At 38.3% G+C, this 14132-nt stretch overlaps 1 protein-coding gene across 1 annotated transcript; it reads left to right on the top strand.

The window, feature by feature from the left end:
* The first annotated feature begins 4833 nt into the window (after positions 1-4833).
* On the top strand, positions 4834-8340 carry bola1 (bolA family member 1). The gene is made up of 2 exons (XM_084725801.1): positions 4834-4928; positions 7511-8340. Exon 2 carries the CDS (start codon positions 7534-7536, stop codon positions 7984-7986), a length of 453 nt encoding a protein of 150 aa, XP_084581927.1. The 5' UTR covers positions 4834-4928; positions 7511-7533; the 3' UTR covers positions 7987-8340.
* The last annotated feature ends 5792 nt before the right edge of the window (positions 8341-14132 follow it).

Consider the following 14132-nt stretch of genomic DNA (forward strand, 5'->3'; position numbering starts at 1 on the left):
ACAGGATCCTTAATACTATGACATGTGGAAGAAGAACAGGTAATCAAATGGGTCAAAAAAAAAGCCTACACTTTTATTTCTAATGATTTCAATGCTGGCACAAATCGTGTTAAGTGTGTAAGAGATGACCGATAAACTATAATCTAATTATTTGTGTGAACTGAATGTTTATATTAATGTGAGTGTGCTTCTTAGTGCAATATTGAACCTCTGTGCAATATTGAGATGGAATTTTTTTAATGTCTTTTACCATTTCACATTTGTCAAACACTATTCTGATATGTGAAAGGCTGCGTGGTGGTTGTCTGATAGATTTTTGTGAGACAGCCTGAAAAAGTTTAGCATCAGAAGAGTAAACATAGAAAGTTTTGGAAACTACTGCACCCGAAGTCAAACTAGAGGAGTACAGAAAAATTGTTGTTGTTCTTTTTTAAAATTCCCTGATCTGCGATGTGTACGTCCACAGGGCACAAAACACGTTGCACAGTGATCAGTCCCCCCAGGAAGTTGCAGTGTTTTTTTCGATTGCAACAATTAAGGCAATTTTGTCCAATCACTGCAACTTTTTTTGCAAATTTAACCAATCATCGTTGCTTTTTACACAAACATCATACATGTGCATCTCAATGAATTGACTCAATGTTTTATTATTACCTATTTGTTTTTGTATTTTTATTTTTATTTTATTTTGCTACAGGTACTGAAATGAACACGAGGCTTGTCATCAGTGTTGCCAGATGTACGATAACTATAGTTTTTGTATCGAAACTTTTAACACCTGTATGATGTACGTTTGGTTCAAAAAAGGCCGTATGTGTGATAACATTTCCATTAACCTGCCGTGAAACCTTGTTTGAGAGCAACCAATCACTGATCAAGCAGCTGGTAGAGCCGTGACACAGACTGGGGCTTTTATTTTGATGGGTAAGAACAGAAGAAGTGATTGCGTGATGAGCTGCAGTTGATTCTGCATAAAGCGATAAACGATTGCGGTCTTGTTCAGATGACGGAGCATCTGTGTGATATGGTGAACACGGCACAGTTTTGCCGCTCTGTGTAGTTTCCTCGTCCCTTCCCAGGTTGTTTTTGTCAAAATAATCTAATTTTGAAGTCGGATTTTGCATCTGGCAACAGTTTGTCAGTGTTATTGACATTTACCATTGCTCTGTACACTTATATATTCTATAATTTTGTGCTTGCTGTTTTGACTGAGTTTGAGCTCCAAAAAGATTTTACTTCTTCTTTGTGAAACCCTCCAGCTGCACTTCTTCATTTACAATTAACGGATATTTTGTTTGGATTTTTGTAATCCTGAGGCTGTTTAGTAAAATACCACTTAGAACAGGGATGTTGTTTCAGTCTCCCTGGAACAACTTGCCTTTGATTTTTTAAATTTTATATATATGTATACTGCAATTTCCTCCTGCTCCCTTAATTTCATTGCACAACCTGCCTAAAAAACACTGCAACGTGCATCAATTTTTTCTTTTTTTAGCAAAGCTGTCATGAAATCAGGCTTTTTTTTGTAGCAACAATCTTCAAAAAAGCCCACAAAATCCTGGAGGGACTGATTAAGATAAGACAGAACTTTATTAATCCTGAAGGAAATTCTTGTGCCACATTGCTCCACAATTACAGCAACATTAGAATAACAATAAGAGCATCAAATATAAGTGAAATATGAAGTGTATAATTGCAGTCGAAGAGGATTATTCTGCTAATGAGCGCATGGATTTGGAGTGCACTGGGACCTTGTGTTTACTTGTGCTTTATTATAGAAATGTAGCTAGATATAACATGAGATTCACCGTAGAGAACTCACTGCCAAGGGCTGATTGTCATATTATCCCACACTGGTAACAGCACAGAGTGTTTGGCGAAAATGATTGCCACATTCCCCTGATCTAGAAAAGCAAGGGTGATATGTTCACAATTGCATGGAAAAGAAAAAAAAAACAATCATTAATACGTCAGATTAAGAAAAAAAAAGTTTTTGTCCAAACTGCCATTTTGTAGGATAGCAGCCATACGTAGACTCAAAGACAGTTGAATAAATAGACAACCCATTGCACTAAATGTACACTGTCGTACATGCACAATTGTGAATGCCTTGAGTTCTTCAAGACACATTTCTGATGCAGCCTTGCTAGAGATTCAACGAAGACCAAGGCGAGCGTTTAGCAAGAGCACAAAGACCAAAACCTACCAAATGAAGATTGTGAACACGAGTGCAGTTGTGAACATAGGTGCTTCGAGCTTTGATGACCTGCCCCCGAACATTTCACTCCCTCTGTCTCACACTCCAAATTTGACATCTGACCCATTATCTATGAGTGTGCCATCTCTCATTAATTATTGCCAAATATTTTGTATGGCCTGAGTTTACACATTACACCATCAATTCTCTGTTATAGATATGAATATATGTAAATAAAAGTACTTATAATGTATCTAATAAGATAGCTCATAAAACCTTTTGGCCCCCTTGGAAATTTGCTGTCAGCCTTTGTAGGTTTTCAACCATCGATCACATGAAATAAGAACAACTGGACTTATAATAATGATGAAGACTTTTCACAACTAATCTGAGAACATGTCTTTAAAAGGACAGTTCACTCCAAAATCAAAAATATGCATTTTTACGCTTGCTTGTAGTGCTATTTATCTATCCAGTTAGTTTTGGTGTGAGTTGCTGAGGTGCTTAGTAATGGAGCTAAATGGCACTCAGCCTGTGGTGCTAAAAGCAGCAAAAAAAACAAAAAAACAAAAAAAAAAACTGGGAGCAGTTTCATGTAGGAATTACTTTCTTGCTGCTAGAAAGAAAGTAATTCTTATATGAAACTGCTCACAACGAGATGTATAGATTATCTTGAGTAACTAGGTCGTGATTTCTGGAAAGTTGAGTTTTTAAAAATGCATTTTTGCTGCTTTGAGCACCCGAGTGCCACCTAGTCCCATTATATTCAAGAGAAAACAGACAACTCTACAGACCATATATCCAAAACCCTGCAACTCACACCAAAACTATCTAGATGGATAAATAGTGCTACAGGTAAGAGGAAAAATATGTATGTTTGGTTTGGGGGTGAACTGCCCCTTTAAGAGTCCAGGTGCTCTTGCTTTTAAAACTGCAAGAAATAACGGCTTCAGAAGCCAAAATGGCCAGCAAGTCAAGATCAGAATTCATCCAGATTCCCTCTTATAAAAGCACATTGATAGTATATAAATGCACATTAACTGTACAAATATAAAAGCTACGCGTCAGCAGTCCTATTCTTTGTATGTTGTCCTGTATCACCCATGGAATTAAGAGCAACGATGTCAAGATAACTGTTGTATTTGTTCAACATGGAATGCTGTTAAAGCGCTAACCTGTCTCAGTGACTCCGTTCAGGCTCCGTCCAAGTCAAAATTGTCTCTCGTAGATACATATCTTAGCTTACGTTACAGGGTTTTTTTGTATAATTAACTTGTTGCCTGAGCAACAGTCAATCGTGAGTGCAAAAAGTTAACAAAGCAATAAGTGTTTGGGTATTTGTCTCTTATTCTCTTCTTCGAAGCTATTGGGAATTGGAGCACATGACTATACTGTATGCTGGCCTTGTCCACTAAAAATGCTGAGTGTTGGCTTAATAATAATGACACAGGACTTAACAGCTAACATCGGTGTGTACTCTCTAAAACAACCCTAAGTCTTGAAGCTTTTGTCAATAAGATTGCATTGCCATTAATTAAATGTAACAAAGAATTTATCACCTTTGTCATTGTAATGTGCCGTAGAAACTGTAGTTGATTGTTTGTAAGTATAGAAACTGTTTGTGAAACCATGAATAGAAAAAAAAAGTTACAAAAAAAAAGACGTGTAAATGAACAATGATGTATGTTGTCTTTGATTTTGTGTATTTTGTAAATGAGAATGAAATATAAGTAAATACATCAATGTTAAATACCGGTTATGAATCATAGTTAGCCTAAATGTGACGACATCAGTTCTGTTTCAAGGTGTGTGAGATTTTTTCTTATATTTTCTCATTGTTGATTTTTGATCGGGTTTGCACGGCGCTGTGCAGCTGACCCTTTGGAATCACAATGGATAACAAAGAACCATGAAGAATAAACAAGTGGAAAAACTATCAGAAGTCCATTTTGTCATTTTCTTTTATGTTTCTAACCAATCTGCTACTTTATACTTCTACACACTCCACTTCATCTCAGAGGCAAATATTGTAGTTTTTAGTCTACTACATTTGTTTGATAACTTTAGTTACTTTATACTTTCCACATTGAGATTGATAATACAAAATACAATCAAAAAATAAATTATGATGTATTATTATGGATACAGGGATACTTTGAAATGTAGTCTGTTACTGAATACAAATTACATAGTAATTTTTCTACTGAGTGACTTAATCAACTGGGTAAAAAAAAAAAAGGGTAATATAATCTGAATATGTGTGGATTACTTCAAAATCAAACATTGAAAACATTACACCTTATACCAAAACAATGCTGCAGCCACAAAAAATCTAGTAGGTAAGTAAGTAAGTAAAAGTAGCCTATAGAAAGTAAAAAATAAACTGTAATATTAAAATTATGTAAGATACATATGAATGAATCAGTAATTATGATTCAATAATACAATGTAGATTATTCTGAAATGGACCAAACTGCATATTAATACCGAAACTTTCACATGTAACAGAGTGTTTTCCGCACTGCCACTTATAAGTAAAAGGTATGAATACTTCTTACCCCGCCGTTTATAATTACAGTATACTACAAAAGGTGGATAAAATTCTGTAACTGCCAGCGGTGGTACTACAGGACTACAAAACACAAAACAACTACACTACCCAACGTGCGCGCTAGCATTTCCGGTGAGTTTGCGTAACGGTAACAGGGACGTAACTGACTTCACTTGCAAGGTGAGTAGTTAGCAAAATTCACTTCACATGTCAGTTTTCACCACGTTTTAATTAACTATGTTATTAAATATAGACGGTTGTATTATCTTAGCTATTTGGTGTTTGGTCGTCTCAGTTTTCTTACGTATGTTTATGACTAAAGCTAACAGCTAATGCTAGCAAACAAGCAGAGAATTAGCCTTAGTTTAGCTTGAATGCGTAGCTACCTGTGCTAGTTGTCAGCAAAACTGGCACTGTAAAGGCATAAACATGACCGGAAGTATTGTCGCGAATGTACATGCAATTATTACAATGAATATGTTACGCGATTTTTGCAATTTTTCATTTGAGTGGGCAACAGAGGACATCAGTTAATCTAAAGCTAACGTTACGTTAACGTTTCACTGGAACTGCCCTAACCGGGGCTAATTTACGTTGTTTGCGCATGGCAGGTTAAATGTATGTGTTTGCACGGTCTCAGAGGCTTTGCAGTGGCATCAACACACTCGAGTAGAGACATCTGTCTCCATCATGGAGGTCCAGTTTTGAAATGCACTCAAGTGGCTGGAAAGTTAGTTAGTTACAATCAATAATAGAAAAACATTTCAGAAACGCAAACGCGAATACTTTTTATTGAAGCCATAGTTCACCCAAAAATGAAATATCACTCCATATGTACTCACCTGTGCTGATGTGAGGAAGTTCACAAAACACTCCCGGAGCTTCAGCGGAAAACGGCGCTGCAGCCAAATCCAGTTCACTTGAACTGAACGGTGACCAGTTTTAAAATGTGGAAAAAATAACACACAAAAAAAAGCCACAAAATGTCTCCATACTGCTCGCGTAGTGTAATCCAAGTGTCCGTAAGCTGCAACATTAAAATTTGACCCAAAAGACGCCATTTTTCACCATATTTTTTAGCCTAAATGTCAAGTGTAGCATCTCAGACCTGGATCTGCGTGCACACACCTGAAGCAGGTACACAAGCTCTCGCCCAAGTGGCACGGCACGAGATTACGAGATCTCGCGATACCTTTACAACTATGTTTACATGCTACCTGGAAGCGATTTGGGAATCAACAGAGAGCGATCTGCTTGGAAATAGTGACTTGTTATGCGAACAGTTGACTTCGCAAACTGAGTGAAATTAAATTTTTTGGTGAACTATCGCCTTAATTCTAAAAGTCGTGCATCCAAAATCTTACAGAAGAAAAAGTATGTAGCCTAAGTATTATCAGTAAAATTTACTTTAAGTATCAAAAGTAAAAGTAGAGCTGCAGCGGTTAATGGCTTAATTGATTACTAGTCTAATCACCAACTATTTTCATATTTGGTAAATTGACTTGAGTCATTAAACAAAAAGGGTTTCTTATATGTTAATAGTTTTTGGTGTCTTTACTCTTTGACAGTAAACTAAATATCTTTGAGTTGTGGACAAAACATTTGAGGCCGTCATCCTCAACTTTGGGAAACACTGATCAACATTTTCTGATATTTTATGGACCAAACAGCTAATTAGTGGGGAAAATGAGCGACTGACCGATAATGAAAATAATTGCTACGGGAAAGACTTGAAAAATAGGTTCAAACCCGTGAAGCACACACTTGTTTTAGACCTGTTTTTCAACTGACAAGATTCTGACAGGATTAATTAAGCGATTAATCAAGAAAATAATTGACAGAGATTGATAGACTTGTAACTAAAGCTGTCAGACAAATGTAGTGGAGTAAAAATACAATATTTACCTTTGGTATGTAGTGGAGTAAAAGTATAAAGTTGAATTGAAATACATGCTACCATTTTTTTACAATGCAATTAAATACAACAACTCTCTCTTTATAAATTTTGTGGTGACATTGTTTATTATATGTCATTTAGGTGTCCTCCAAACATACATGATGGTATCAGAACATTAGAAACTCCTCTCAATATAATGCAGACCAATACAACACCACCACTAACTTAAATGCAAGAACCAGAATGGAACATTACGTGCTTTGTTCCATAGATTTAACAGCTGGGCTGTTGTATTGGATTGTACAAGTGTACCTAATAAAGTGGGCACTGAGTGTACTGTACCGTATCTGAGAACATGCACCAAGAAAGAGTGACTGTTAGATTAGGTGACTAGGTCAGTTCAGTGGGGTTACAATTAAACTGACAGTGTGTTCTCAGATTTAAGCCACTTGGACACAGAACGTTTTGTTTTTAGCTTTAGTTACAGCACTCAGCAGCACTCAGATGAGGCTTAAAAATGCAAGAGATTAAGGCTGGATAGGGAGCTTTTTTTGAACACTGGCCAGCAGGCTTATGTAATAAAGCATCCCTGACTATTAAGGTAATTCTCTACTAAAGAGATTCCCTTTAGTGTTTGTATGTAATATAGGACAGTAGATGACTGATGACTTGGGGTGCGCTGATGAAGATTTTTCTCTCCTGAATTTAATTCTGATACCTCACAGCATCTGCCCATACCCTGTACCGTTCATTACCAGTGCTCCGATTTTCCCAAATATAAAATCTGTATACATCGCTGTGTATACCTTCTTAAGTAGTTGATCTATGTAAAGCGTGATGTTATTTACCCATCTGGCTTTCACAGGTGGTCTCCTGCCACAACCTCTGATGCTGCCCAGTGTCCTCCGCTGTGCTCGTCCCGTCTCCACCAGTCTTGCCTTAAGCCGGCCTCTGGCCCACTTCAGACCGCAGATGGACCCAGACCCGAGCCGGCCCGTTGAGCGGGCTATCAGAACCAAACTGACCGACACACTCAAGCCGGACCACTTAGAGGTCCACAACGAAAGCCACATGCACGCTGTGCCCCCCGGCTCTGAGTCCCATTTCCGTGTCCTGGTTGTCAGCTCCCAGTTTGAGGGTCTGCCGTTGATAAAGCGCCACCGTCTGGTTAATGAGGCTCTGAAGGAGGAGTTGAGTACCTGCGTTCATGCACTGGCTATCCAGGCAAAGACTCCTGAACAGTGGGGGAGCAACCCCAACCTGGCTAAGAGTCCGCCCTGCATGGGAGGCTCGAAGGGAGATCACACAATGGCAGAGAAACTGAAAGCCGGGCGAGAGTAAAGGGTCGGACTAAGAAGCACTTCTTGCTGTTGGGCTGAACTGTGAACAATACAGTTGAATGCTGCAGGAGAGATATGAAGATTAATCTTTCCTGTGTCATTTTATATAGCTGTGATTGATTTTTATTTATGCAGTCTTGGTTTCCTGGCAGTCAAGATTCAATTTAAGAATGGGTCTGTGTGGTTACTCTATCATAATAAAACATGCTTACAAACCTTAAATCATCAGCGTGCTTTAGAGGTACATTTACAAAGGTTATAATAACCCTTTTCATTACAGCTGGCTGCACGTGTTTTGCATGCGTGCCACACTGCTGTCCAGTAAACACAATAAAGAGGAAACACTGTAAATCCATCAGCTTCAGTAAGGACTTTCCATATCAATGCTCACAGCTCACAGTCTCAGTGATTTCAGATTTATGGAGTAAATAGTATCCTAATTTTATAGTCAGAATAGCTTCTCTTGCCTGAACAATAATTGGATCTACTAAAGAAGAGGTCAGGAGTGGATGGTCGTGGCTGTATTTCTGCAAGTGAATGAAAATAAATGGTGTTCTTCAAACATTATTAAAAAAAAAATCTGCAAGTTATGATTGAAATTTTAATAATTTTACTTAACCAGGCAGGAATAATATTAAAATGCCTAGATGGATGGATTGTGAACTGCCTTAAACTGAATTAATGTCATTATACGACAACTACAACACTCACCCTTATGTACATTGAAATAAGTTTTGATAGCTCATCAATGGACAGGATCATCATAGCAATCATAGCAGTGACCAGCAACTTATTATGTAGCCTGGGAACCAGATGAATCTGGTCTGGCATGTATGTCAGTAATTACTAATCACAACCACTACTACTTATGTCAAAATTCTTTTACCATATTCTATATATTTTCACCTCAAATGTTTCCAGTTTTATTTGTAAGCTTAGAGGGTTTGCAACCAGGCATCCATCCAGATCCATTCCAGATTAATTCACATTTGTGAATTAATCTGGAATTGCCAGGCTATTACATATTGGCACGTGAATATTTTTTAAGACTGACTGAAATAATGTGAACGTCCCTTTTATTTTAAACCCTTTTGTCAAGATTCAAAATAACAGGCATTGCTGTTGTAGTTGTTATGGTCAAAGCAAATGAATCACAAATAAAGTAAAGTCTTATTTTGTCCCTTCAAAGAATTTAACTGTTCACAAACCTAAATGAGATCAAGTCAGTCAGGTGGTATATTCTGTAAGCCTTCTACATGCCTGTCATCCCATTGGTTGACTGGCTTAAAAGTAATTTTAATAGACATCCTTTTTCAGGTCCAAATATTTATTCCACATCATTATAGTCATATAGTTACATTTATTTACATTAAAATCTGTTTTACTGGTGTTTGACAGTGAGGACATGAGATGCTTGCCTTTGGGAGGACACTGTCAGTACCATGGCTCAACACATGAGGGCAGTATGTGCATAAAGGATATGACAAACTGGGTATTGGGTGAGTGGACCGATGAATAGAAAATGTCTTCATTATTCCCCTTAAAGTCAAGTGAATTTCCCTGTCAGCTTTTATTTTATGCTTCTGATTGTACGTGCAGTCTTACTAAAAACACAACTCAGTGATAAAATAGCACATGGAGACTCAATTGTGAGAAACTGAACCACCTACATTTAATAAACGTAGAAATTTAAAGCCTATATCTGATGTTGTCATTTTTAAATGGGATGCAAAAATGTAAAAAAAACCAAAAAGGCAATAAAAGTCTTTGATTAAATTATCATATGATGCTGTAAATTATTGCGCAATAATATGTACCTTTTCAGTGACTGGCTGAACAAACCAGATGACAAAAGTACAAAATGTTCAGTAGTTTGTAGCTTGTTCTCAGAATGACACACTCTTCACTGTGTGTGTGTGTGTGTGTGTGTGTGTGTGTGTGTGTGTGTGTGTGTGTAGACGTGTGTGTGGGTGGGCGTGTGTCTATTTTTGTCTTGGGGTTGTATGTGTCACTGTGAAGGTCTTCTTGTCCCTACCCTCAACCCTGATGACGGCCAAAAATCACTCCTCAAGCCCGTGAGAGCGATAAGACACCATGTTAAAAATCGTCCGTGGGAGTCTTAACAAACAAGGATCTTTTACCCCAGTTATCATTCATCTGCGAGATTAATTTGCTTGATATGTTTTTTAAGAGATAAATCCAGGTTTGATGCAACACGCCACAGAGCTGAGGCAAACTTTTTAATGCTGTGCTGCAGAGCTGTTCAAAGTTATTGTTAGCTCATAAAGACAGGCCTTCAGTGGAATGTGGTGTCACCTCAAGGTAATGCGTGTCGTCTTCTACAATCATCCTCCGCCTGGAACTGACAGCCTGTCAGGCCTCACAAAAGGCCCCGGTGAGGAGGGTGAACAACTGGTGTCACTGGTTTGGAAAAAGGAAAACAGTAACACAACCACTTTATGACCCCTGCTCGCCCATTAGAGCCAGGGCCTAAGGGGGAGAGAAGCAAGGTCGGGGCTGTGGGAGAAAGCAATAAGCCGGGCTGCACTGCCCGGGGACCCGCAGACTGTCTCTGCTGATGAGATTTACGTGTCACAATTCCAGGTGCTGTTATGATGGAAGGGGGAAAAGACGTCAAGTCGTCAAGGGTGATGAGGTGGAGTGCAGAGACTTGTCTTGCACTTAAAAGGTTGGACTGTTTTACATGCGGGAGCTGTACATCACCTATTTAGTCTGTGGCAGTTATACAGCAAAATAACAGGGTCGGGCAGGTCACCTTAATAGATTGTGACTTGTTTTGGCCAGAGGTGGAATTGCAAGTGCTCTAATTGACTCGTTTTTTCTTGTTTCCACTTTACCCTAAGATCAGTAATTTTTCTTTCACTCAAATAGATGTTGACAAAGTAAGCTACTCAACTGTTTTTGGCAATAAAAGCAAGAATTTGAGAGTAGATAGCTGTGCAATTACAGCCTATAATCAGGAAGAGACTTAACTTGAGTTTGTTTGAACCTCTGAAAACCGTCTCCTTTTGAAATCACTCAGAGTAATGATGGGTAGGATCGGGGACGACATGCCTCTCTCCTGATTCAATATTATCATGTGAAAGTTGCAGATGTACATCCACTCAAAATAAAAACTCTTGAGTTGCAACATTTCAAAACTTTTTCAAACGCATAAGGTTTGAAAAAACTAAAAGTTTTTCCAACCTACAATTTTTGTTGAGACAATTTTCTTTTTTAGATAAACTTGAATCTTTAGGTTTTAGAAACAAAAAATATATCTAAAAAAATTGACAATTCAATGAGTTTACTCAGTAATTTTTAAAATATATATTTTTTTAAATAATTTTGATTCAAGTTGATCTAAAAAGAAAAGTAGTTTATCTCATAATACGCTGGGAGACCAGTGACAAATTTGACACTGAAAATATGTTGGAGAAACAAAAAGAGTGCTGCAGTTGTGAAGAAACACTAAAATAATGTTCGCATGCAGAGATAAGAAATGTTTTTCAGCCAAACAAAACATTATACAAGCCATTATTAAGCTTTCAAATAATGAGTTTCAACCTTTGAAAGTTAATTTTCTTTTACAAAATATGCTATAATATTTATCCCATAATCATGATACTTAGGTGCCGATTCAAGAAGTATTGCAAGTCTACAAGTACTGAAATTCATTATTATAATTCATCACAATTTTTGTTTGCTTTTTAAACATGAGATTATGAGAAGCTGAAGTTGTGTCCACCTTTACTTTCATTTAACCACCTTTATTTTAATCTGTCCACTGTATCAGCTACAGTAGATGTGTCCCCAGCCTCTTCTACCATGTCCAGACTCCAGTATGATGGATCTGTCTCCGGCCCCCAGGTCTGGCCCATATGGCCTGGAGGGTGCAGCAGGTCAGTGGGAACCCACCTTGGCAGCGCTGCTTCTGCGTCAGAGCCCTGGGACAGATGGTGCCAGGCTGGGCTGAGACCCCGGACGGGGCAGGGTTCCCGCGATGAACAGCCGCTGATTTACGCTGCGGCTCCGGACCCAGGGCTGGGGTGCGGGGGGCTCCTTCTGCGCAGCTGACCCCTGCTGGTTGCAGGGTCATCCATCGGGAGGCAGGAGGAGGAGGAGGAGGAGGAAGAGGTGGGGTGGGTACGACAAATGGGTGTCTGAGAAAGGGTGGTTTGGTCATCCCAGGGGACTGGCCTCGTCCTTGGGCCCCCTGGTCAGCTGCAGGATCTGTGCAGCATGTGTGCAGGGAGAGCAGCCTGTTAAACACATTTCATTTAAACCCCCACTAGAACAACAGTCATTACGTTTAGTGTCTTTAAAGGAACAGTTCAGCCCACAATCAGCAATACACGTTTTCCCTCTTACCTGTAGTGCTGTTCATCCATCTAGATGGTTTTGTTGTGAGTTCCAGAGTTTTGGAGTTCTTTGAGAAACAGAAATTCTTCTTAGGAAGTCTGGTTTGGTGAAGCTCTACTGTTGTCCAGGTGGAAACAGTAGACTTTTAGAGTTGATACACACTGGACAGACACAGGTTGTGTTACAAAAAGGAATGAAATTATGTGAAAATTTGTCAGAAATTGGGAGAAATACAGGAGAATTGTGATCCCAGGAGGAAATAGGGAGAGGGTGGTGAAAAACAAGAATCTTGTGGGGAAAACGGCAAGATCGGCAAGACATTAGAAGAAAATTAGGTGTAAATTTAAATATTTTGACACAGTCACTGACCACAATAAAATATAACATCTATACTGGAAGAATATAGTGTCATCACCATAGAAGGAGCAAACAACACAACAACAACAACACATGGAGGCACACATCTCTCACTCTGACTTTTGATCCACTTTGATACATATATATATATATATACATATATATATATATATATATATATATATATATATATATATATATATATATATATATATATATGTATATATATATATATATATATATATACATATATATATATGTATGTATATATATATATATATATATATATATATATATATATATATATATATGTATATGAATACTGTTACTATGTACAGTAAACCTGTGACACAAACATGTACACACAATTTAGACCAATCTAGCCAATCTTTAATTGTCAATCCTTCATAAACAGATGCAAAACATGTTTATCCTTGATGATTTGGTGATACTGTTCATTCATGCTAATAATTAGATTGAGTTGCAGTTGTTCTACTCTATTGCAGAAAGAAAGTAGTTCCTACATGAAACTGTTCATGATTTCTGGGTACTGCATGGTGTTGAATTGTTCACATATATTTTGTGGCGCTTTGAGCATCACAGGCTGAGTGCCATCTAGTTCCATTATATTCAAGAAAAGGTGGACAACTCCACAGCTGATATCTCCAAATCTCTGCAAGTCACACCAAAACAATCTAGATGGATAAACAGCACTGCAGATAAGAGGAAAATGTGTATTATTGTTTATGGGGTTATCAGTCCCTTTAATGCTAAACCTGATGGTGCTGGACACCAGAAATGGTTTGTCATTGAGGAAAAAGTAGCACAGGAATAAGTGCAGCAAAACCACTATAGAAGTCAGCTCAAAATCATCCGTCCTAATTACAGTTTATTAATCACAGAATGACTTTTAACTGCTCCCACGCTGCTCTGGTGATTAATCTTTAGCTGGTTTCATGTTGTAAAAAAACAGAGTTGAACTTAAGGTGATGGTAATAGGCTATTAAGGCCCTTTAATTGGAAAGCCCCCCCAACCCCCCCCCCCCCCCTTCACCGACTCTCTCTCACACCACACAGCCAACTAATGAAATGAGTGAATAGCCAGCTTGAAAGGGAAGGACAAAAGCAGAGATAGGGAGAAGACAATATCCTTGTGTGGGAGAATTAGTTACACTCAGTAGTCTAAGTATTCAAAGTGCACAGAAAAAAAAAGAGGGGGGTGACGGAGGGGGATTAAGAGAAAAGTCCACACAGGTGGGTTGCTGGGAGGGAGGAGGGGTCACATGACAGGACGTTACCTCGTTTGATAAACAACAGCCGGGGCCCACAGGAAGAAGGAAGGGAGTTATTTTATAGGCGGAATTAACTGCTGCAGCACATCAGGTATTCATTATGGTAAATCTCCCAGGTGTGCTGTACATGCAAGTC

The sequence above is a fragment of the Lutjanus erythropterus genome, chromosome 9 (genome assembly GCF_056507025.1).
Source record: "Lutjanus erythropterus isolate fLutEry1 chromosome 9, fLutEry1.hap2, whole genome shotgun sequence".
NCBI classification, from domain to species: Eukaryota; Metazoa; Chordata; class Actinopteri; order Lutjaniformes; family Lutjanidae; genus Lutjanus; species Lutjanus erythropterus.